General features: G+C 46.6%; 2 protein-coding genes across 2 annotated transcripts; both read left to right on the forward strand.

Moving 5' to 3' along the window:
• The first annotated feature begins 13,791 nt into the window (after window positions 1-13,791).
• KLF1 (Kruppel like factor 1) lies at window positions 13,792-16,183 on the forward strand. Its single transcript, XM_036752315.1, has 4 exons — window positions 13,792-13,887; window positions 14,354-14,410; window positions 14,585-15,380; window positions 15,918-16,183. The coding sequence occupies exons 1-4, from the start codon at window positions 13,792-13,794 to the stop codon at window positions 16,091-16,093; spliced, it is 1,125 nt and encodes a 374-aa protein (XP_036608210.1). The 3' UTR covers window positions 16,094-16,183.
• A 3,631-nt stretch (window positions 16,184-19,814) lies between these two features.
• Window positions 19,815-24,133, forward strand: DNASE2 (deoxyribonuclease 2, lysosomal). Its single transcript, XM_036741944.1, has 6 exons — window positions 19,815-20,353; window positions 21,082-21,250; window positions 21,440-21,518; window positions 21,838-21,999; window positions 22,124-22,321; window positions 22,483-24,133. The coding sequence occupies exons 1-6, from the start codon at window positions 20,268-20,270 to the stop codon at window positions 22,845-22,847; spliced, it is 1,059 nt and encodes a 352-aa protein (XP_036597839.1). The 5' UTR covers window positions 19,815-20,267; the 3' UTR covers window positions 22,848-24,133.
• Window positions 24,134-25,765: the final 1,632 nt, after the last annotated feature.

Here is a 25,765-nt window from a genome sequence, read left to right on the forward strand (position 1 = left end):
GCAGGGATTGGGGAGAGTCTTCGGGAACCTGAGAGGAATGACGTAATTGATTGCATGTCAGAGTGTGATGTGCAGTGCGGGTCGTTATTAAGAGAAATGTAGTTATTCAATTACGCCAGCATCTGCTACTAAGGGAAAGGCACTCTGGTAGGCGCCGGGGAAACCGAGACAAGGAAAAGGGATGATGATGATGATGATAACAGCTAGCACCTTAAGGTTTGCAAAGTGCTTTATAGGTGTTATCTCTTTTGATCCTTAACAGTCTTGTGAGGTAGGTGCCCTTCTTATTCCTATTTTGTAGAAGAGGCATCCTGGGGTGCATGGGGTTCAAGGAGGACTAGCACCTCTGGTGTGAGGGCTGCTGAACCCTTTTCAGGGCTGCTTATCCACCTTTGGTGTCCACCTGCTACCCGGCTCTCACCAGCTGCCACATCCTGTCTCAGCAGGTCGGCTAAACCAGGTTCCAAATGGCCTCAAACCTCCACCAGTGAATTAAGGAGATGTCTACACTAAGCATATGAAGACTTCCCCCATCAGGATGGACAGATGAGAATAATTTGTTCCAATGGCCAGGAAGGTGACTGGAGCAGGTGTGAGCTTAGAGCTTGGTTGGACATCGAAGATCCCAAGTTCATCCACTGCATCCTGGGCCGTTGCCAGTCCTCTCGACTTTTGTCCTGCCACTGTACTTTGATGGCTCTAGAAGAGAGAGTGAGGCTGACAACTTTGCTCACCTCTGCCTCACTTAAATCCAATTCACTGGAGAGTGAATTGGTCCTCTTAGAAAACAAAAGTTCAACAACAAGCATCTGAGACAAGGTTGGAACTCAGGTTTTCCTCACTCCAATGCCAAGAACTACCCATTGTGCTGTCCACTAGCTTCCATAATGCAAGGAAAGTTGGGGGGGGGGTGGACCACTCCTCTCAGAAGAGTCCTCATTTCTCACTTGGAAGCGCTACTCTGAGACATATCTGACTTTTCTACAAGCCCCCACTCCCCCAAGCTCACTACTGGTAAAATCCCATCCTCCTTCAAGATCTCGTCAGTTTTGGTGCTTCATGTCACCCTCTGGCCCTCAGATTGGAGGGTGGAGCCATGAACTCCAAAACCTTCATTAAACATCTCCTTATTTCTCCCTTGGCTACACTGTGTAGGGACTTTTCCACCATGCCTTCCCCCAGTCCATGCTTCCTTCTTCCTTGCTTTCCAGATTCCTTTTGTATTTTGTCTTTTCCCACTAGATTATAAGCTCTTTGAGGTCAGGGAGTTTCTTCCACAGTGCCTGACACATAGTAGGTGTTTAATAAATGTTTACTGACTGTTGGAGGGGTGGTGGACTACAGGTGCAGGAGGTATGTGTTGTCAGATGCAGTCAACAAATGCCTTGCCCTGTTTTGCTTTGTAGATGAAGTGCATAGCACACTGGACTTGGAATCAGGAAGACTCATCTTCATGAATTCAAATCTGGCCTCAGACACATACCACCTGGGCAAGTCACTTAACGCTATTTGCCTCAATTTCTTTATCTGTAGAATGAGCTGGAGAAGAAAATGGCAAACCACTCCAGTATCTTTGAAAGCAAACCCCAAGTGGGATCACGAAGAATAGACCACAACTAGACAACAAAGCGGGATGGGGGTGGTATTGAGGAGTGACAGCTATGTTTGTTTGTTTTTTAAGTATCAATAAGCCTTTAAAAAAAGGCAACCAACAAGGAATACTGAAGCAAGAGAGAACCCTAATAACCAGGGAGATCAGGGAAGGCTTCATGAAGGAGATGGTATTGTTGAGGTTTAGGGGTACTGGAACCCTGAAATAGCAACACATAGGTCCTGCCTGAATGAATTCGACCCAAGCCTTCTTTCAGTCAAAGATAAAGTTTATTAAAACACCGATAGAGGGTGGGTGAGATTCTAAAAATCTGTCATATTGGCCAGACTCTCAAGGAATCTAAGCATTGGCTAGACTCTTAAGGAATCTGTGCATTTGTGATGCTTGTATTGACGAGCCAGCAAGATTTAATCTGAGCACCTTAATGGAGGCAAGTGGATCTTACATACAGAAAGACTGTGGGAACAGAGAAGGGGTCTAGGTTGGGACCAGGTACAGAAAATGAAAGAGCAGTTAATTAATTGGGGAGGGCTGATGGCCCCAGGTGAACACCAGGGACCTGGGCCACATGGGAAAGTCCAGGGGCTTCTCCTTTTTGGGGTCCAGATCCCAAAGACATGGTCTTTTCCTTTTGGGAGTTCAGATCCCATCCCCTTCAGTACCTCAGCTGAGCCTTGAAGAAAGGCAGAAGTAAGGAGGGAGGACTTTTCAGCCCCAGAGTCCATAAACTTCCTGTGGAAATAGAGGGTGGTAGGAGATGGAATGTATAGTGAAAGGAAGGCTTATTGTCCAGTTTGGCCAGAACCAAGAGTATGTGAAGGTGTAGAGCAGGCCTACATTACCTGCAGCCTGAAGGCACGCCAAAGGATGTTTTTGTCCACATTTCTGGGGGCCACAAGTAGATCATAATAAAGCTGGAGAGGGAGAGGAGAGCCGGGGTGCCAATACTAGCCTAAGGAGTTTCATTTTAGCTTAAAGACAATAGGCATCCCCTCAACATTTTTTAAGGTAATTCCTTCTATACCAATGGAGAGAATACTCATGTGGATGAGATTACAGAGCTCTATAATTATTTAAAAAGGTCATTTTGTGAGGCCATGACAGTCCCTTTTCTAGCACTAGAGTAATTTATTGGGCACGCTAAGCTTATTCAGATTTGCCTACTCAGAGGTAGCAAAGCATAGTGGATAAAGAGTTGGGCTTGAAGCCAGGAAGACCTAGGTAAGTCAACACATACTGATTGTGTGATCCTGGGCAAGTCAGTTAACCCTGCTTGCCTCAGTTTCCTCATCTGTAAAATGAGCTGGAGAAGGAAATGGCAAACCACTCCAGTATCTTTGCCAAGAAACCCTAAATGGGGTCACAAAGAATTGGACATGCCTGAAAAATGACTTTAGAACAACAATAAAAAGACCAGAAATATGTGTTGGTACAGCCTTAACCCTTTTTTATAAGTAAGTTTCCTCCCAAAATTATGTATCCTTTATTAATAGTGGGCCTCTGAAGAGATCTCTGAGGGCCGGCTTCCAATAGAACCCTGGGGAGTAAGGGAGGAGCAATGGATATAGGAGGAACTCAACCTGATTGCATTGTTATAAAGGACTCCCAGGGAGGAATATGGCTGTATAATCTCATCCACATGAGCATTTTTTCCATTAGTACAGGAGGAATTATCTCAAAAAATGTTGAGGGGATGCCTGTTGTCTTTAAGCTAAAATAAAAGTCCTCAGGCTAGTATTGGCATGCTGGCTCTCCTCTCCCTCTCCAGCTTTATTCCACGCTCTACTCCTTCTTGTAGTCTTGGTTCTGGCCAAATGGGACAATTAGCCATTCCTTTCTTCACACACTCCATCTCCCACCATCCTCCATTTGCACAGGCCCTGGGACTGAAAAGTCCTCCCTCCTCTCTGCCTTTCAGAATTTTTGCCTTTCTTCAAGGCTAAACTAAGGTGCCACTTCCTTCAGGAAGACTCCTCTGATCTCTCTGGTTGTAGTGATCTCTGGTTTCAATTTTCCTTGTTGGTTGGGTTTTTTTGAAAGGCTTATTGATACTTAAAAAACAAACATAGCTATCACCCCTCAATACCACTCCCATCCTATTTAGTAACAAAGAATTACAGTTAAGCAAAACTGGCTACCTGCTTTAGAATTTGTGGAGTAACCTGGGGCATTGGGAAGTTAAATACTCCACACAGGGTTATCACACAGCCAGTATGTGTCCAAAGGGAACTGGCATAAAATGCTCCCTGCCATGGACAAAAGCTCTTCCTTCCTTTCTCCCATAAAAATATTCCTCCCCTGTCCTCTCCATCCTGGGCTGGGGCTCCAGGGAGGGAACCTGGCTGTTTCCTCACTCCAGCCCCAACCCTAGCCTTGCCTCAGACAGAGCTAGAACTTCGGAATAAGAGACAGACCAAGACAAGCTACCTCTTCACCTGAGCTATGGACTAACACAGCCAGGGGCAGCTCTTCCTTGGCTGGTCCCCAGGAGAAGAACTGACTGACCTCGGCATATACATATTCCATGAAAATCCCCATCACCTTGGCCTTTTCTCCTTCAAATCTCAGCTTAGGTACCACCTCCAAAGAGGGTTCTGCCCTGAAAATGCTCTGATTTCTGTGGTTTGCCCACCTGTTTCCACATTCCTATGGACTTCATTAATAATGGCCTGAAGAGTTCTTGAATTCAGCACCATCACTGTGGTATCCTTTGTCAACAAGAATGTTTGGAGGATCACTTTCACTGAGATACACCTCCTTTTAAAAATTTTTTTATTGATTAATTTGATTTATTTTTATGTAAATAGTATTTTATTTTTTACAATTACATGTAAAGACAGTTTTTAACATTCATTTTTATAAGATTTTGAGTTCCAAAATTTTCTCCCTCCTTCCCTCCTCTTTCCCCTCCTCAAGATGGCAAGCACTCTGATATACATTATACATATGCAATCATGTTAAACATATATCCACATAAGTTATGAAAGAAGAAACAGAACAAAAGGAAAAAACCATGGAAAAAAAATGAAGAAGGTGAAAGTAGTCTGCTTCCATCTGCATTCAAACTCCATAGTTCTTTCTCTGGATGTGGAGAGCATTTTCCATCATGGGTCTTCTGGAATTGTCTTGGATCCTTGTATTGCTGAGAAGAGCTAAGTCTATCACAGTTGGTCAACGCATAGTGCTGCTGTTACTGTGTACAATGTTCTCCTAGTTCACTTCATTCAGCATCAGTTCATGTAAACCTTTACAGATTTTTCTGAAAGCATCCTCATCATATTTTATTGCACAATAGTATTCCATTACATTCATATACCACAATTTGTTCAGCCATTCCCCAATTGACAGGCATTCCCTGAATTTCCAATTCTTTGACACAAAAAGAACTGCTATAAATATTTTTGTACATGTAGGTCCTTTTCCTTTTTTTATGATCTCTTTGGGATACAGACCTAGTAGTTGTATTGATGGGTCAAAGGGTATGCACAATTTGATTGCCCTTTGGGCATAGTCCCAAATTGCAATCAGAATGGTTGGCTTAGTTCACAACTCCACCAACAATGTCCCAATTTCCCCACAGCTTCTCCAACATTTATCATTTTCCCTTTTTGTCATATTATCCAATCTGATAGGTGGGAGGTAATACTTCAGAGCTGTTTTAATTTTCATTTCTCTAATAAATAGTGATTTAGAGCATTTTTTCATGTGACTATGGATAGCTTTAATTTCTGTTATCTGAAAACTGCCTGTTCATATCCTTTGACTATTTATCAGTCAGGGAATGACTTGTATTCTTATAAATTTGACTCAGTTCTCTATGTATTTGAGAAATGAGACCTTTATCAAAAACACTTGCTGTAAAAATTGTTTCCCAGCTTTCTAAGGCTTACATTCAGCAGAATGTAAGCTCCTTGAAGGCAAGCACTGTTTCATTTTTGTCTTTGTATCCCTAGTACCTGGCAGAGTGTCTGGCACTTAGTAGGTCCTTAATGTCTTTTGAATTAAACTGATTTTCCTAACCTCACTCAAGTTAGAGCTCCCTCCCTCTTCAAATTATTTCATATTGCCCTTTGGGTGCACATTCTCTCCCTATAGGGACTGTAAGGTCCTTAACTGTAAACTCATTTTAGTCTTTCTGTCACCATTGCCTGGCACACAGGAGGTGCTTAATAAATGCTTGTTGATTGGTTGATGTTGTAGTGGTATTTTTGGAATGGAATATAAGCTTTTGGAGGGCAGAGACTGGGTTTCCTTTTGGTTTTGCATTTCCAGTGGCTACCAGAGTGCCTTATGCATTTAATAGATGCCCACTGAATTGAACTGAGCAGGGAAGTGTCAGATCTGAAATTCAGAAAGATTATTTTGGTAAGCTATTGTAATATCAATTAAGTTGGGTCTTTCTTACTGTTTTAAAATGATTGATAAAGTGTCTTTGATTGAGTCTTAAATAGGTGCTAAACCCCAGCCCAAACTCCTCTCTGTTAGGTGCTAAGCCTATGTAGGTGTAAGTTGATAACTAAGGTGGGGCTCTAGGTGGGGCCAGTGAAGGGAGGTCTGATTATATCTTCGCTCCCAAGTAGGGCCAAAACCCCTAGCTATTAGGTGCTAAATTGATGTTGGCATGAAGCCCTCAAGGTCCTGGGGGAGGTACTAACTCCAGAGCCAATATTAAGAGTCTAAGTTCTGGTCCCTCAGATGACGTTTGATGATGGCTAAAGAGTGCATAAAAAGAGAAGACAGAGCTATTTGCTTAGGGCTCTCACTCTTGGCAGTGTGCTGATGTGGAGACTCTGGGCAGCTATAGTTAAGAGCCCCCCAGCTTGCCCCAATGTTCGGACTTGGTTAAACTCTGGTAACTATGAATTGGGATTTGAATCAAACAAAGTCTGTCTGTTGATATTTGTAATTTGTTTGTATTTGCTCTGAAGTTCCCCTGAACTAAGTGAATGATATTTGTATGCTGGATTAAAGTAAGATTGTAAACCCTTTAATGTTGCTTTCCTTAGTAAAGCGAATCAAAAGGACCTGGGCTTGCAGCATTCTGTGAGCTGGTTGTTGTTGGTTTTTCACCCCCACAGCAGCTGCTAGCCAGATTGTTGCAACAGCTATATGGAGGACAGATGGATTGAAGAGGGGAGAGGCTGGAAACCAGGAGACAATAAGCAGAGCCATAACCAGGAACTCTTTTTTTTTTTCTATTTAATATTTTATTTTTTCCTTATTACATGTAAAGCAGTTTTTAATATTTGTTTTTTTTTAAATTTTGAGTTCCAAATTCTCTCCCTCCCTTCCCTACCTCCTCTTTAAGAAGGCATGCAATTTAATATATGTTATACATGTGCAGTCATGCAAAACATATTAGTCATGTTGTGAAAGAAAACACAAACCAAACCAAAACTAAACAAGAAAAATGAAGTTTAAAAAAAAGTCTGCTTTGATCTGCATTCAGACGCCATTAGCTCTTTCTCTGGAGGCAGATAGCCTTGTCATCATGAGTCCTTCAGAATTGTCTTGGATCATTTCATTGCTGAGAATAGCTAAGTCATTCACAGTTAATCATCACACAGTAGTGCTGCTTCCCCCAGAGTGAACTCATTTGTGGAAAGGAGGTGATGGCATAGAGAACGGTACACAGTGATGCAATTGTTCTGGGAGAGAGGATAGATTATCTCCTGGAGAGACCATCTTATGTCTCAAAAGCCCAGGATCCTCAGCCCTAGGAGAAAGCAAAAGAAACAAGAATACCACAATTATGGGAATTTGTAGGTGGTGGACAGGGTCTGGAGACTGGAGTACAAGTGAAGAAGGCTGGAGGAATAATTTCTAGGAATTGCCATAGGAAAAAGACCCTGTTGCTCTGCCATAGTTATCGGTTCTGCCAAGTAGGAGAATATTGAAATTGTCTGAGCAAAAGATGATAAGGGTATGAACCAAGGTGGTAGTTGTGTGAGTGGAGGGAAGAAGATAGATGTGAGAGATGTCATGGAGATAGAAATGACAAGACTTAGCAACCAGTCGGATATGGGAGTGATGAGGGAGAGGGAGAGGTCTAGGGTGACTCTAAGGTTAGGAACCTGTGTAGTTTGGAGGGTAGCAGTGCCCTCAACAGAAATAGGGAAGTTCAGAGGAGGGTCAGGCTTAGAGAGGAAGGTTAATAGGTTTTGTTTTAGATTTGTTGAGTTTGGGGAACCTAGGAGACATTGAAGAGGAAGTCAGTATTTAAGTGGCATTCAGGAGAACTCCTGGCTATAGAGAGAGGTTAGGCCTACATATTTGGATTTGGGAATCATAGGATCATGGAGCTAAAGTATGCTGTCTCCATCCCACACTCCTTAGACTTTGAGCTCCATGAGGGAAGGGACCATGTTTTTGCTTTCTTTTGTATCCCTACCACTTAGCACATAGTCTAGCACGTAGTCAGAGCTTAACAAATGTTTGCTGAATGGCTAATATGGAAATATGTTTCACATGACTTCACATGTAAAATTGATATCAAAATGCTTACCTTCCCAAAGAGGGGAAAGGGTGGGAAAGAAGGAGAAAATTTATGACTCAAAAATTTTAAATGGTTAAAAAAATTTTTACATGTAATTGGAAAATATTTTAAGAAATAAACAAGAAAGAAAGAAAATACAAAAAAAAAAAAAGAACCCAAATGCTTGTTGATTGATTGACAGAAATAAGCAGTTAATGATCCAGCCATTCTGGAGAGCAATTTGGAACTATGCCCAAAGGGCAATCAAATTACTCATACCCTTTGATCCATCCAGCAATACTACTACTAGGTCTGTATCCCAAAGAGATCACAAAAAAAGAAAAGAGTACCTACATGTACAAAAATATTTATAGCAGTTCTTTTTGTGGTGGCAAAGAATTAGAAACTGAGGGGATGCTCATGAATTGGGGAATGGCTGAACAAGTTATGGTATATGAATGTAATGGAATACTATTGTTCTATAAGAAATGATGAGCAGGATGGTTTCAGAAAAATCTGGAAAGACTTACATGAACTGATGCAAAGTGAAGGGAACAGAACCAGAAGAACAACATAGTAACAGCAACACTATGCAATGACCAATTTTGATACTTCTCAGCAATACAATGATCCAAGACAATTCCAAGGGAGTCATGATAGAAAATGCTATCCACATCGGGAGAAAGAACTATGGAGTCTGCTGAGCCATCAACTTCCAGATGACTGCTCAGACTATGTACCCCTTGAACTAGACCCATGGAGGCAGGGACAGTTCTACACCCCTTGCCAGCAGGAAGCAATTTCAGGAGCTGAGACAGCCCCTTGCCCCAGAGGAATTTGGGTCCTATTTGGGGGGGGAATGATGGGGTTTAGACTGTGGGAGTGATGAGGTCAGGGAACCATATGTTTTTAGGGTTGCTCGAGACCACAAAATACCAACACGCTGGGTTCTGCTCGAATGAATTTGACTCAAACCTTCTCACAGCCAAAGAAAAACAAAGTTTATTACAGATTCGCCATCGTGGGTAGTCTTTGTGAAGCTCATTTTCACAAACAGGACAGATTCAATCTGAGGTAGATTGAGTCTGAGGCCCTTCATGGAGGCAAGGTGAAATTTATATACAGAAAGATTGTGGGAGGGATCTAGGGTGGTCCTGGGGTGATGGGAGGAGGGGTTTAGGGAGGGTCTTGAGGAGGAGTCTAAAGGGGAGCTTGATGGGACTGAGGTGACTAGAGGTCAGACTCCAGGAACCAAGACAATGGGATTAAGGGTGGGAAGTAGCTGTAGGCTACCTAGAGATAACAGACAGCATAGGGCTAGGCTAGTTTAAGGGTAACAGATCTGGGCATTGGCACTTTGACAGGATCAATAGAGGGCTAGGCTAGGTTAAGAGTAACCAAAAGATTTGGGCCTAGTTATAATGAAAGGCTTATGGCCTCAGGGAAACTCCTCATCAAGTGGGAAGATTCAAGGAGAGTTCAAGAGGGCTCCCACAGTCTAAACCCCATCAGGAGCCCCCTTGTCTGGCTAGTTTCCGCCTTTGATCCTGTCAAAGTGCCGGTGCCCAAATCTGTCACCCTTAAACTAGCCTAGCCCTCCATTGTCTGTTATCTCCAGGTAGCCTACAGCTACTTCCCACCCTTAAACCCATTGTCTTGGCTCCAGGAGTCTGACCTCACCCCAGTCCCATCAAGCTCCTCCTTAGACTCCTCCTCAAGACCATCCCATCACCCCAGAACCACCCTAGATCCCTCCCACAATCTTTCTGTATATAAGCTCCATCTTGTCTCCATGAAGGGGCACAGATTCAACCTAGCTCGGTAGATAGAATCTGGCCTGCTTGTGAAAACGAGCTTCACAAATGGTGAGATTTCTTAAGACTGCTCATTATGGCGAATCTGTAATAAACTTTGTTTTCCTTTGGCTGTGGGAAAGAAAAAAGAACCATGGAGTCTGAATGCAAATCAAAGCACACTATTTTCACCTATGGTTTTCTTTCTCATGTTTTTCCCTTTTGTTCTGATCCTTCTTTCTCAACATGACTAATGTGGAAATATGTTTAACATATTTGTACATGTATAACCTATATCAGATTGCTTGCTGTTTTGGGGAGGGGGGAGGGAGAAAAATTTGGAACTCAAAAACTTCAAAGATGTATGTTGAAAACTATCTTTACATTGTTAAACCTGAAAGCTGGTTGAAGGAAACAACAGGCTAGGTGATAGAAAAAATTCATATTGTTTATTTATTTATTCATTCCCTTTAAACTTAGCAGATACATGCATGCATGGGGGCCAGACTAAGTCTGACTCCCCGAACAAAGAAACGAGTAAGCTTAAATACATTTTTTTGGTCCCAACACAGCAGCCTGCATTATGTCACCTTTATGACCCCCATGTATGTTAATTATGATACAAGACAAGGATTTTCCTTAATGGAATAGATTGTAAATACAACAAATCAGATAGTTGTCAAGGTGTCAATTGAAATTACAACCCAGGATCTCTGTGTTTAATTTGCCATTAACATCCATAACATAATATATGCCCATAAAATATTAAGATAAGGAAAAGTCACATAATTCAAGATAGTGTCTGGGGTCAAGGTTTTCCCCCTTAATGGCCATGGACAGAGGAAAGGAATGCTCTATCTGAGTTTGTTGACATAAGATAGAGACATCCCTAAGCTTACACAGAGAACAAAGAGACTGTTAGGATCAGGCTTTTCTTCTGGCTAATCAGTTCAGGCTCTGAGTCTTATTGAAATTACAAAAATGATATAAAATGGTATAAAATGTTCCACAACGTGTAATTGGAAAAAATACTATTAAGTAAAATAAAGAAATAAACAGTTAAGTGACACAGTGGGGAATCGCCATGAGTGAAGAACTTTCCCCTGCACCCCACTATCTCCTCTTAATTACGTGCATAGAATTGATACTTGAAGGCATGAGAGTTGATGCAGTGCCCAGAACAACGTGCATAGAAGGCCCCACTGGTAAACACCCACAACAAGAGGACAAGACGGAGACAATTGATAATCCAGCAAAGGGAACGGGGCCGTGATCAGGAGAAGGCAATATTATGAAAAACCTTGAGAGGAGACAGTATCTGGAAAGAGAGGGAAAACACCCACATTCCAAGCTGCAGCAAAGTCGGGAAGGATGAGGATTGAGACCAGGTCATCAGACTGAGTATTTTAGAGGTCATTGGTAACCCTGAAGGGAATAGTTTCAGTTGAATTGTACGGTCAGTAGCCAGATTGCAAGAGGTTGAGAAATAAGTAAGTGATGCAGAATGTGATGAAGAGATTACAGAAACAGTTATTCCAAGTTGTGTGGCAGTAAAGGGAGGAGAGTTGTGGGGAATCCATATGGGGAAGGTAGGAGGATGGGCCTTTGACATAGTCTATATGCTTAATAAATGCTTGTCAATTTTATTGTAATTATTGGGTGTGAGATTGTGCACCTGCAGTTGTATGTGATTGTGAATGTGGGATTCTGTCCGTCTTTGTTTATGGGCGTGACTGTGATTGGGTGTATGATGTGTGTCTGGGTACAACTGTCCTTTTATGTGACTGACATGAACATGTTCTAGCTCTGGATGACTGGGTGTGACTGCCTGTAGCTATGTACCTGTATCACGATAAGCCCCTGTAAGCTTCTTGAGGGGAGCACTGAGTGCCCCCTGATCTGTGTCCCCAGCACAGGGGGTGGAGGTGTAGACCTAAACCGCTTCCAGATCTGTGACCTCACTGATCGCCATTCCTGAGGTGTCAAGCCTCCAGCCTGGCCTCTCCTGCAGAGTGTGCTTTAATCAGTTTAAAATGTAATAAAGGAATATTTAACAAAATAAGTAAAAATCCAATTAAATATAGATAACATTATATTTTAAAACTATTAATATGCTGCTCTTACAGATTAGCAGCCCCCATTTCTGTTTGAGTTTGACACCACTGCTCTAATCCAATCCTTTCGTTTTATAAGGGGAGAAACTGAGGCCCTGAGCTAGGCCGGGTTTTGCAGAGAGAGAAGAGTCTTTGATTTCCGGTTCCTGCCCTTAGCCCAGGCTCTTGGCTCAGGGTCTGCTGGATGTGTATATGCAGGGAGGTGCTGGGATCAGGACTGCTGTGTTGGGGCTGAGGGGGTCAGAGGGGTCATTGCAGGGACAGGACCAGGGATGGGACTTTCTGGGACAAACCCCAGCCTGGGGCAGGAAGGGTGGTAGGGCTGGGGGTAAAGGGTCAACTTCCCCTTCTGCTCCCACTCCCTCCCACCCCAGCCTGGCCACACCTGCTGATCCCTCTGTGTGGCCCCTCAATGTAATCAGAATCACCCCGCCTGGCTATATACTGATAGCAAGGCATCCAGACTCAACCGTCCAGCTCTTCAGGCCCAGCTGAGACACCAGATAAAGAAGCAAGGGTTAGGAGTGAGTAGGTGTTGCCCTACCCCCTCTCTCCCTAGAGCAACAGAGGAGACTGTACCTGCTTTGAGCTTCCATTCCTGAGGGGTGCCCCCTCCCCCACAACATGCATGAACACACACCTACAGACACGGGCCAGTTGGAGTGGGAGCCCTGGGGGGTCCATGATCTAGGAAGGCTCCCTGGAGGAGGCAGGCTTTCACTGGCAAATTTTGTGAAAGTATGAGTCATATAGAAATAGGGAAACAAAAAAGAGGAGGCCCAGTCCTGTCCTCTGGGAGCCCATAGCCCAAGACGGGCTAAGGGTAAGGCCCACAGACCTCTAATACAATCATCCTAGGGGTTCTGGAACTCTGAGCCCCACCCCTCCCCCAGGTCTGATAAGGTCCGGGGCTTGGAAGAAAAGGCCTAACTCTGATCTCTCCTAACTTCCACTTCCCCTTTCTGAGCCGTCCTCTCTTGGGTTGCACATGAAGGTTAGCAGGTCCAGTCCCTGTGGCAGCAGAATGGGGCAAGACTTCTGTTATATTCCTTTGGGCCTTCTCCCAAGCTCCCCACCCAATCTGCTTCCTTGCCCCAACAGGGTTCTAATCTCTGGCCCTGGAGAGGTCCATCATAGGAGATCCTAGATCTAAGGAGTCTTGGGCACAAGAGATGAAGGCTCTTGGATTGTGTATCTATGGGAGTCCTCTGTCTTGGTCTGAAGTGTGTATGTGGGACAGCTAGGAATTTGGAGTCTGGGCCTTAGGGACCCTGGATCTGGAAATCTGAGGAGTCTGTGGCTTAGGGGTCTAGATCCTTGATCTAGAATTTGGCCTGGGGGTTGGGGTCCTAGGTTCTAGATACTAGGTGTTAGGTCTGAGTGTGAGGCCATCCCTGGACAAGGCAGAAACCTGGAGTGAGGCAAGTCTTGGTATGGGTTTACATCTTGCAGTTGTGTGTGTGTGTGTGTGTGTGTGTGTGTGTGTGTGTGTGTGTGTGTATCCTTGGTCTGGTCTAGGTTTGGTCCCTGGGCAATGGATATGGCAGAGAGGGAGGAGTTGAAGAGGGTGGTTGACAGCCATGAGTCCCAGGAACAGTTATGTTTGTCTCCAGAAATAGTGACCCTGGGGCTGCCCCCCCCACCCTTATCAGTCTCCACCCTCACCCAATCAGCTGCAGGCAGAGGGGCTGAGCTGTAGGGATCCCAAAGTCCTCAGAGTCTATATCCAGATGGAGCTAGATGCAAGAAGGGCTCAAGTAAGGCTGAGCTTTGGGGGACAGAAATTCGGCTGCTACAATGGCCTCACTGGCAGAGCTTTCCTTACCATCCATCAGCAACCTGGCCAGCCTGGGGCTGGGGCCCCTGCAGGACACACAGACCAGGAGCCACAAGGTGGAAAGGGGGGTAGTACTAGGGGATGGGGGTGGAGAAGGGCTAGTGCAGTCTTAGGTAGGGCTGGTCTGGGCACTTGTGAACCTGGTTTGGGTTTGGTTTGGTCTGGGAGCCTGGGAGGGCTCCTGATAAAGAAAGCATGGGACCATGGGGAAACTGAGGCCCTGAGTTAGGTGGGGTGTGGTTCACGGACTCAGAGAGAAGGGGACCAAAAAAGCCCAACCCTTTTGCCTTGGGGGAAGGGATCCTTATATGACCTATAGGGACAGTATACATGGGCAAATATGTTTATACAAGGCTCTATCTCTCCTCACACCTGTATCGAGGGGAAGGGAGGAAGAAAGAGAAAAAAAGTCCTATGGTCCCAAGTGAGAAACTGAGGCACAGCTTGGGACTTCCCACCAGCTTGGGCTCCATGTGTCCTCAGCTCCCCCATCCCCCTTGCCATCTCAATATGTGGGTCTAGATAACAGTCTTATCTGTTCCCTCCAGTCCCAGGGCCCAGGAATGGTCTCCTCCACAGGTTGGTGGTTGGGGTGCAAAGGGGGATGGGCAATAGAGAGACAAAATGAAACTCTATCTCTCAGGACCCCCAGGCCTGACCCCCATTTCTAGACTGGAGAGCAAGCAGAGTGACCTCTCTTCTGAGTAGGGATGGGGTACCCTGACATTGCCTTATCTTCTTTCTCTCTGACAGTGGTGGCAAGTAGATGAGGCTCAGGACTCGGAGCTCCAAGGTGCCAGTCACTGGCCCTACCAGGTGAAACAGGAACATCGGGACCCAGGACCCTGGCTTGAGCAAGTTGAAGGGGACAGAGGGGCAGAGGGGGATGACCCCTGCTGGGACCTGGATTTCTTCCTCACCAACTTCCCTGGGCCAGGACCCGGACCAGGGCCAGGGCCAGGGCCAGGGCCTGAGCTCTGCCTAGCTCATCCCTGTGGCCTGTTCCCTGAGGGCCCTGGCCTTGTAGCTGAGCTCCAGGAACCTAAAGAGCAACCCAGCTGGGGCTGCTCAGCACCTCAGCCCCTGGCCAATGAGGCAGTGCCCTTTGGAACAAACCCCTTGCCCCCAGGCCCTATCCCCAGTTTCAAAGCCCAGACTGGGCTACCCCCATTCTCAGCCTCCTGCATTAGGGATGAAGGGGGCAGCTTCCCTCAGCCTGGGACTGGATATGCAGGATCCGCAGCTCCAGTGATGACCCCTTATGGGTTGTTGGGGACATACTCTGCCTTCTACCCAGCTCCTCACTACCAAGCCCGGTTCCAGCTATATAGAAGAGAGCCTGGACCAAGCTCCAGCCCTGGGCCAGGACAGTTGGCCTTCTTGGGTCCCCCAGCACCCCCTGAGCCAGGGGATGAGGCCTCTAGGCCTAAGCGGAGTCGTCGACCTTGGGCCCGGAAGCGCCAGGCAGCCCATACCTGTGGACATCCAGGCTGTGGAAAGACTTACACCAAGAGTTCCCACCTCAAGGCCCATCTAAGAACCCACACAGGTAAGAGCCTAGTCTGGAGCTGAGGGAGAAGGCCCTTTATATCAAGGGTCATTGATAATCCTTTAGGAAGCTCTGATGGGAGACCAGAGGTTCACAATTGTTCCCTTGAGATACCTTTACTTAAGGCATTATTGGAGGGGCCTGGCATCTAGGGTGGGTCACAGATAATCCCTGGGAATATCTGGGGGGGGTGTCTGTTCCCTTGGGGTCATTGGACATATGGGGTCACTGGTCCTTCCTGAGGGTCCCTGCACCTTGGTGGTCACTGATATGCTTGGGGGGAGGTGAGTGATGTCTCCATGTCCAGCATGTCACTAGCATTGTCTGGGAGTACCAAGCAGAAGGCTTATGGGTACTCTAAGACTGGAGGGTGGAGGAAACCAGATATGTAGACAGATTGACAAGGTCCCCAGACCTCTCTTCTGGGCAGGGATGGGGTATCTATCTCCTTGGCAATGGTGGCAAATAGAGGTGGTTTTAAGGGAGGTTTTTGGGCCCCCCTCTCGCTAAGGGTAGATTACCTCCTTCCTACTCCAGGGGAAAAGCCTTATGCTTGCACCTGGGAAGACTGTGGCTGGAAGTTTGCTCGCTCTGACGAGCTGACCCGGCACTACCGAAAACATACTGGACAGCGCCCTTTCCAGTGCCAGCTGTGTTCACGCGCCTTCTCCCGTTCGGACCACCTGGCCTTGCACATGAAGCGCCACCTGTGAGGTCCAGTGGGCTAAGCCTGGCCTCCGAAAACAAGATGGAGCCCCAGGCAGAGCCTGGGATAAGCCACAGAGGGAGGAAACCAAACTTAAAGGCCTTGGCCAGAGCAGTGCTCCCCGTCATGGAAGGAGCCAAAGACAGAGGGAGTCACAGGCAGAAGAACCCTGGCCCAGGTCCAGGGCATCCAGGAACAGAGGGACAAATGGTACATAGACCTTGAACCTGGCCCCCAGGCTGCTATGTCCGGCAGAGGACCAGCAGTGCCACCCTCAGCTCCAGGCACTGGACCCATGGGGAGTGCTGTCTGTCTCTGGGCCCCCTTCTCCCCCCTGCTTCTACCCTTACTCCCTCCTCCAGGTCCCATTGTGGCTCAGCAAAAGGGATCCCCTCTGGTCACAGGCTTCCCACCAATCCTGTAGCTGTCCTCCCCTGTGATCACCAGACCGTTGCTGTGAATGGTTAATGCTCCCCAGCCCACCCTCACCCCTAGCCCCAGCCTGCTCCTTGACATGTGCATTCTCCTCACCAACCCAGGCCCATGGTATGGACAGTCCTGGGCAGGAATTCCCAGAACCTGCTTTGTACAGATGCCTCTTTTCCCTGCTCTTCTTGGATAAAGTTTCAGTGATTCTGATTGGCTTGACTTTGTCGGGGACAGGGGACCAAAGAGTGGGGAAATAGCTGGGGACAAGGGAGTCCTGACCATGACCCCAACATATGCCTGGCCCAGCAGGAAGAGTACTTGATGCAGGTACAGGAAATCCCATCTCTAGTATCTGCCTCACTGTCTCAGGGAGGACAGCTCAGAACCTGGGCCAAGGTGTCCCGTCTCAGTTTGTGCCTGACTCATTCATTTATTTACTCATTCGGTCACTCAACAAACATTTATCAATCACCTGTTCACAGAGAGCTTTACACTAGAGCAGTTACACAGCTTAACCAAGGGGCAGCGCTGCCTGCCTCTGCCGAAGCTCACAGCCAGTAGTGGGATAAGACATATAGTCATAGATTGGATCACACACCATATGGTAAGCAGATCACTAGCATTTACTAAGTGCCCGCTATGTGTCAGGCTAAGTGTTAAGGATCATCGTTGTCTGTCCTTCATTCTGGAAAAGGATCATGGATACAAAGAGAGGCAAAAACAGTCTCTGCCCTTAAGAAGCTCGGATTCAAATGAGGGAGACAACATGCAAAAAAACAAAACAAAACAAAACTATGCGATTACATGATTTAAATAATGTAAACTGAAGGTGATGGTGGGAAGGTGCCAACAGCTTGGTAGGGGACCAAGAAAGGTCTCTTGCAGTAAGTGGGATGTGAACTGGGTCTTGAAGGAAGCCAGGGAAATTGGGAGCTAGGGGTGATGAGGGAGAACATTCCAGGCATGGGGGACAGCCAAGAAAGCAGAGTGTCACCATCAGTACCAATAGAGGGAGCACCCTCATGGACGAGATCATGGATTGAAGTGTTGGGAGAGTAGCAAAACACTTTTACAATTAAGGAACCAGGACCACAGTGCCAGCAATTGGCCAAAAGAAACAACGCATCTTAAGATTTTCACTTATGTCATTTCCAAAACAAATGTGCTGTTTATATATTAAACCTGTTTGTTGGTTTCCTAATACAATAATTTTTTCTGAAAAAAAAAAAAAAAGAAAACAGAGTGTCTGGTAAGGGGACCGGAAGGAGTCTGGTATAGCTGGGTCGTGGCATACATGGAGGGGAGTAAAGCATAAGAAGCCTGGAAAGGTAGGAAGCGGCCAGGCTGAGAAGGGTTTTACAAACCAAGCAGAGGGCTTTACGTTTGATTCAGCAGGGAATAGTTTATTGCCATTGTTTGGTGGGGAGGCTGTGGAGACATGGTCAGACACGGTCAGGCTTTAGGAAAAAAAGGACTTTGGCAGCGGAGCAGGGGATGAATAAGGGGGTGGGGGGTGCGGAGAGATGAGGCAGGGACACCACAAATGTTGAGTCAGTCCAAAGGGATGTTAAAGGTCATCTAGTTCAACCCAGTCCAGAGAAGGTAAGTGATTTGCCCGAAGGCATACGGAATAAATAGCATAGAAAAAAAAAACAGTGCTGTGTGAAGTGTCAAGAGACAGTCATTATTAACAGAAGTTGACATACAGCCTGTCCGTAGTGTGTTTGTACAAAGCTGTTTACATGTTTTCTCCCCCGCTGGACTCTGAGTTCCTTGAAAGCAGGAACTATCTTTATCCTTTTTTTTTTTGTATCCCCAGCCTTTAGCACAGTGCCTGACATATAAAAAAGTGCTTAATAAATGCTTATTGAGTGACAAAAGGGATTAGGGAAGATACTCACTCCCAATATCCTTACTCATGTGACCTTAGGCTGATACGGGTCAGCCTGGAAATGAAGGACAGACACCAGGGATGGGTGGATGGGCTCATTTCAGGTTCATTAGTGGGAAAGGCCACTAGTGACAGGTGAGAAGTTGAGAGCCTGGCTGAGTGTTAATGGCACAGGGACTATTTGCTTTTTCATTTTATCTATAGCATTGTCTTAGCATAAATTATAGTGATGATTTTGTGTGTTCAGCAGTTTCATTACTTCCTTAAAAATATCTTCAGCTGAAGAAAAGTGGTGTATATAGGAGAGACAGCATTGTATTGTCTTTGATGGAGTCCAAGGACCTGGGTTCAAATACCAGCTCTAAAACTGAGCCACCCTGGGCAAGTCATGTTACTTTCCTAGGCATGTTTCCTTAACTATAAAATGAGATAAAATGACCTCTAAAGGTTCCTTCTAGCTCAGAAATCTATGACCCTATGAAGTTGTCACTTGCCCCAAATCATATGGCTAGTGAATAGCAGAGACACAACTTGAGTCCCAGGCCTTTGACTCCAAATTCAAGGGATCTCTCTGCTACCTTATCCTGGGGAATAATTTAAGATAAAGCATCAAAGGTAGGCATCAAAGGTGGGAATCAGAGGGTGAAGGGCCTAAAATACCAAGCATGGAGTTTTAACTGTACTAGGCAGCTAGCTGGTGCAGTGAGCTCTGGGCCTGGATTCAGGAAGACTCATAGTAGTGAGCTCAAATCCGACCTCAGACACTTACTAGCTGTGTGTGGGCAAGTCACTTGACCTTGTTTGCCACAGTTCCTCATCTCTAAAATGAGCCGGAGCAGAAAATGGCAAACTCCTCCAATATGTTTGCCAAAAAAGCTCCCAATGCAGTCACGAAGGGTTGGACAGGGCGGGCAGGTAGGCAATAGAGAACCACAGCAAAGGGTGTAAATCCCAACCAGGGGAGCCCTGAGGAGAGTGGTGAGGAAGGGATAAACTCTCTCTTCCCTTCACAAAGTCCCAATGATATACTCTTGCAGGTTGAGAAAAGACACTCAAACGGTGTCCATCGAGAGATTTTCCTGCCCATCTCGGTGCCTGGAAGGGAGATAAATACCAAGCCTCCAAGCCTTAGCAGGTCTGGCCAAAGACCAACTTTCCACCCCGCCCCTAGGAGACTTCAGGAGGCGCTCCCTGGTCCCACAATCTGAACCCCGGAAGCGCAGAAACGCTGCCTAGCTGGATCGTAGCAGCAGGTCCTGCAGGTGGGCCAGCAGGGAGGGGGATTTCCAACTTACAGACTGAAAATAGAAAGTGCAGAGAAACGAGGTACAGTGTTAGTCTAGCAGTCGCTCACGAGTCGGGGGAGGAGCCTGGCTGGACAATCCAGTGGGCGGATCGTGGGCGGGCCAGTACAGCGGGGGCGGGAAGGGGTCGGGGTCGGGGATTGGGAGCTGTCCCCGGAAAGAAGAAACTTCTCCCTTTGCTGCCTCCGCGGGTTTAAGGCCCCTGGGCCCGGGGAATTGGGTCCCGGGGCCCGCCCTGGGAGTGGGACTTTCTTCTCTCCCTCTGGGACGGAAACTTTTAACTACAGTGACTTGGAGTGAGAGGCGTGATTTAGGGAAGTGAGAGTTTAGGGGGAAAATCTCGAGGGCCAAGTCTTGTGATCAGCCGGGGTGGGGGTGGGGGGGCGCCAGTTCTGGATCTCCGGGGCCCTCCCCCGCTCCCAGCGGACATACCGCCGAGCACTTCTATAGACTCCCCTCTGCCCAGGGTTGGCACTCAGATCTGCCAGAACGGTTACACTGTGGGGACCCCACCTCCACCACCCAGGACCTTGTCTTGTTTCAGACCTCTTCGCCCCATGGCGACCCTCCTGCTCCTGGCAGGGCTCCTGCCGGCGGCTGCCGCCATCTCCTGCTATGGAGACGCTGGACAGCCCGTGGACTGGTGAGTCATAGATTCTCCCAAACTCCCCCCTCCCAATTTAGGCTTCATCTGGAGAGAACAGCCCGCTGAGCTGGAGTCAGGAGAGCTGAAGTTGAATATTACTTTTGTGATGTTGGGCAAGACCCTTCTGAGATATGGGCCTCAGTTTCCCCATATGTTAAATGAGAGAAATTGAATAAATGACCACCAAGGTCCTTTTCAGCTTGAAATGTATGATCCTGCAAGATAACTTGGCTTTCCCACAATTCCAGTGGCAACGCACGCCTGCTTGAGCACACACACACACACACACACACACACACACACACACACCCATCTAGCCCTGACTACAGTCAATATCTTTCTACCTTTTCCACTGCTTTTGTCTGTCTGTCTTCTCACCCTCCTTCTGGCCTGAGGTGATGGTGGGTAGAAGGGTTAGGTTGGGGTGCTTGAGGGGTCTTTCTCTTAGGGTATGGAGTCTTAGCTCCATATCTGTGTTTTTGGAATGAGTTTTGGATTTGGAGTCAGGACCTGGGATTGAATCCTACCCCTATAAGCCAGAACAAGTTTCTTCCCCTCACATTTCCCTATGTGTAAAATAAGATACTTAGACTAGAAGATGATCTCTGAAGTCCCTTTTAGATTTATGTTCTACAATACTTTACCACCCTAGACACAGACCACTTTCTCACTTCTTTCCTGGCTGCCCTGCTCCCTTCCTTCCTCCTTCCCTCTCTCCTGCCCAGGTTCGTGACCTACAAGCTACCTGCCCTGACTGATTCTTTGAAAGGACTCAACTACATGTACCTGGATGGGAATAGTGGGGGCTGGCAAGAGGGTGCCACATCCATCGACAGCACCCAGGGCGCTGTGGGGCGGACCATGAATCAACTGTACCAAGGCAACTTGAGTGAGGTGAGGGCCTGTGCCAGGCACCTGAGGGAGGTGAAGGTCTGGGCCAGGCACTTGAGGGAGGTGAGGGTATGGGCCAGGCACTTGAAGGAGGTGAGGGACTGGGCCAGGCACTTGAGGGAGGTGAGCCTAGGAACATGGAGGAAACTAGCATAGTACCCTTCTCATGTTTTGCCCCGAACTTCCTTCTAGCTGGCTTACCTACTGTACAATGACCAGCCACCCTCAGGTAATGAAGACCCTGACACCATCTACCGAGGACACACCAAGGGTGAGACTCAGTCTTCTATATCTATGTCTGGGATTGATATCTGCCTCTATTTCCAGTCCTAAAGGACCCATTCTTCTCCCTGTGTTCCTGGGCCTAGGCTGACCTTCCTACTCTCCTTGTGACCTGTGTAACTCATACCTCTCCCCAGTTGTGTCCCAGCTGGGCTCACCTGTCTTTCCTTTGAGTGTCTGGGCTGGGTTGACAACTCTTGGTCAAACAGTTTTCCTCATCTCTCCCATCAACTTCTGGGACCTCAGGAACTCTGGCCTCTCCATGGCTCCTAGCCTCTTTGTCCAAGCCTTTCCCCTCTCCGTTTTAGGTGTGCTTCTCCTGAACAGAGATAGTGGCATCTGGCTGGTCCACAGTGTCCCTCACTTCCCACCACATGCTAACTCATCCTATGGCTGGCCCCAAACTGCCCAGACCTATGGACAGACCCTACTCTGTGTCACCTTCGCCTATAGCCAGTTCCAAGAGATTGGTGAGCCTACTGGGGGCACCCTTGGGGAGGATGTGCCTATGGATTTGAAAGAGGTGAATCTCTGGGAGTATGGAGGCTCTTAACCTGTTTTTCCCTTTTCTACCTTCTGGGTGTTCTCCTTCAGGCAAACAGCTGACCTATACCTATCCGCAGGTCTATGACTACAGGCTAGAAGGATCCTTTGCCCAGGACCTGCCAGAGCTAAAACAAGCTGCCCAAGGTCACCATGTGGGCCAGGGCCCCTGGAATCGAAGTGTTGCTCTCACCTCAAGAGCTGGGCTTGTCTTCCAGAGCTTTGCCAAGTTTGATGACTTCCAAGAAGGTGAGGCCCAGGTGGGGCAGAGAAGGTAGTCATCCCCACCCCCTAGTCCACGGATGCAGAAAGGGAAGTTTTAGAGATTTTCAGTGTTTGGGCCAGTTTGGGGTAGAGCCATGACTAGGACCTCAAGTCTCTTGGCCTTGACTAGGTGTTGTCTTCCACAGACCTATACTCCGGCTGGCTGACCACAGCTCTGGGCAGTGACCTGTTTGTCCAGTTCTGGCCCAGAACAAGTAAGGTGCTGCCTTCCAGCTGCTCTGGCCCCTTCCATGTATTAAATGTGGTAGAGCTGGCCTTCCCTGACTCAACTGTGCCTCCCTTCAGTGCCACCCATGACCATGCCAAGTGGTGTGTGACTCTCAATAGCACCTGGACGTGCATAGGGGACCTGAACCGCAACTATGCAGAGGAACATCGTGGTGGGGGGACTCTCTGTTCCCAAATGCCTGCCCTGTGGAAAGCCTTCTGGCCCCTGGTGAGAAAATTTGAGCATTGTCCATCAATAAGGCCTGAGGTCAAGGATCATTGAGGGCAGAGGGCAGGGGGAAACCTGGCCCAACTCCGCTCAGAATAGTCTACCTCCTCTTGCTCCCAGGGGAGAATAGAGTAACCGGGAGTCTCCCTGATATGTATGGTCTGTTCTCTGCCCCATAAGAGCATATCTTGTACTCTTCAGTCTCTGCCACACTTTTCCCGTGCCTAAATTGCCCTCCCTGTCTACCTCTTCCCTTAGTGAATTTCTATCCTTCCTTTCTTTTCTTTTTTAGAGACAATTGGTGTTAAGTGACTTGCCCAGGGTCACACAGATAGTGTATGTCTGAGGCTGGATTTGAGCTCAAGTCTTTCTGACTTCAGGGCCAGTGCTCTAGCCAATGTGCCACCTAGCTGCCCCCCTGCCCTTTCTTTAAAACTCAACTCAAATACTGCTTTCTTCAGGAAGTCTTCCTAGATCACCCTTCCCTCTTTGATCTCACCATTGTTTTCACCTCTCAAATGCACTCTCTACCATATTGTAGTTGCCTTGTCATGGCATGGAGATGACCCTGGATTCTTAAAAGGTCAAGGTCAAGTTTACGTGGGTTGTGCTGAGCTTCAAGGACTCAGACTGACACTCCCTCCCTCCACGCCCCACCCAAACCATTCAGTAAACTCCAGTGGTTCTCTATCACCTCCAGCATCAAATACAAAATCCTCTGTTAAACCCTCCATAACCTGGCCTTCCCCAACCTTCGCAGTCTTCTTACCCCCCTTACTCCTTTCCGTGTATCTGGATATCCGGTGACTCTGGCCCCCTTACCATTCCTCCAACGAGATGCTGTATCTCCTGACTCCATGTGTTTTCACTGGCTGTCACCCAAGACTGGCATTCTCTCCCTCCTCATCTCTACCTCCCAGCTTTCCTGGCTTCTATAAAGTCTTGGTTACAACTCCCCCTTCTACAGAAAGCCTTTCCTGATCCCCCTTAATTCTAGTGCCTTTCCTCTGTTGAGCAATCCCAACTGATCCTGTATATGTTTTGTTTGAACAGCTTATTTCCCCCATTAGACTGTGACGTCCTTGAGGGCAGGCACTGGTGGTTTTTTTTTTTAGTGGGTTTTTTTGTGCCCTTTTTCTATATCCCCAATTTTTAGCACAGTGCCTGGGACATAATAGATGCTTAATTAATGCCTGTTGACTTTCTGAGTAGGAGTCCAGTGATAGACAATTCTTGCTTTCCAAGGACTTGTTTTCAGGTTAGTTTGGTGGTGGTTCAGGCTTGGGGTTGGAACAAAATGATATATTTAAATTGAGACAAAAATAAATGAGACATGTAACAAAAACCAAAAATGTTTCATGAACGTAATATTTAACAAAAGTTTACTCAACAATAGGATGTGCAATGGGGGAGGAGGGGCTGGCCAATAAAATCTTTAGACCATACAGTTGGCAGTCTATCTAGAGCCTTGATGATCCTGCTTCATCAAGAAGTGTGTGATGGAGGGCCCTTTCCCTTCATAGTTCAGAGGACACACAGGTATCCTATGACAATTTCTCATTGACTTTACTGAGTAGTGATGGAAAACCTTTTAAGCCAGAATTGAATGTGAATACAAAAGACTCAGAGGACCAAAACGAATTCTCATTTTCTGCTCTAAATCACTATTGATTAGAGAAATGCAAATTAGAACAATTCTGAGGTACCACCTCACACCTATCAGATTGGCTAATATGACAGAAAGGGAAAATGATAAATGTTGGAGGAAATGTGGGAAAATTGGAACACTAATTCATTGTTAGTGGAGTTGTGAACTGATCCAACCATTCTGGAGAGAATGTTGGAACTGTGCCCAACAGGCTATAAAACTGTGCATACTTTTTGGTCCAGCAATAGCACTACTAGGTCTGTATCCCTAAGAGATCATAAAAATGAGGAAAGGATCCACATGTACAAAAATATTTATAGCAGCTCTTTTTGTGGTGGCTAAGAATTAGAAATTGAGGGGACGACCATCAATTGGGGAATGGCTGAACAAGTTGTAGTATATGAATATAATGGAACACTATTGTTCTATAAGAAATGATGAGCAGGTGGGTTTCAGAAAACCCTAGAAAGACTTACATGAACTGATGCTGAGTGAGGTGAGCAGAACCAGGAGGACATCGCACATAGTGATAGCCACATTGTGCAATGACCAACTTTGATTGACTTAGCTCTTCTCAGCAATACAATGATCTAAGACAATTCAGAAAGACTCATGACTGAAAATGCTATCCACGTCCAGAGAAAGAACTATGGAGTCTGAATGCAGACTGAAGGATACAATTTTCTCTTTTTTGTTTGGTTTTCTTACTGTTTTTTCTTTCTCATGTTTTTTTCCCTTCTGTTCTGATTCTTCTTTTACAACATGACTTACGTGGAAATATGAAGGAAAAAAAAGAACTCTAACTTTCCTGATGATTGTCTAACGAGAATGAAGGAAGCAATGCTTTAAGCCTCCAAGTTTGGGGGTTAAGGGGGACAGGAAGAGATGTAGTTGCAATGGTTATAGCAGCCTACATCCAGCCACCATGTGACCACAAACACATGGTGCTGCTTCTATTCTGTCTGTTGCATGCATCCTTTCTTGGTTCTAGCTGAATGATGATTGGGGACATAATAGGTCAGGCTCCTGTGAGCTTTTAAAGGTTGAGAGAGCGTTCAGAAATCCAGCAATCAGAGTCCACAGCAGCTGAGCCTGGTGAGGAGTCCACCACAAAGAACAATACACTTGGCCCAGGCCACAAGTAAATTGACTATAACATCACTTCTGCAAGCAATGGAGCAATTTATCCATTGGTTATGTCATACCCAGAAGTGAACTTGGCCTGGTGAACATTTGTAATCACCACCCCAAGTCTGCATCTACTTTCCTCAAAGACTGGTTGGGAAGTTTTTGTACTTCAATTCTTTTTTTTCTTTTCTGGAGG

The sequence above is a fragment of the Trichosurus vulpecula genome, chromosome 1 (genome assembly GCF_011100635.1).
Source record: "Trichosurus vulpecula isolate mTriVul1 chromosome 1, mTriVul1.pri, whole genome shotgun sequence".
Taxonomy (NCBI): Eukaryota; Metazoa; Chordata; class Mammalia; order Diprotodontia; family Phalangeridae; genus Trichosurus; species Trichosurus vulpecula.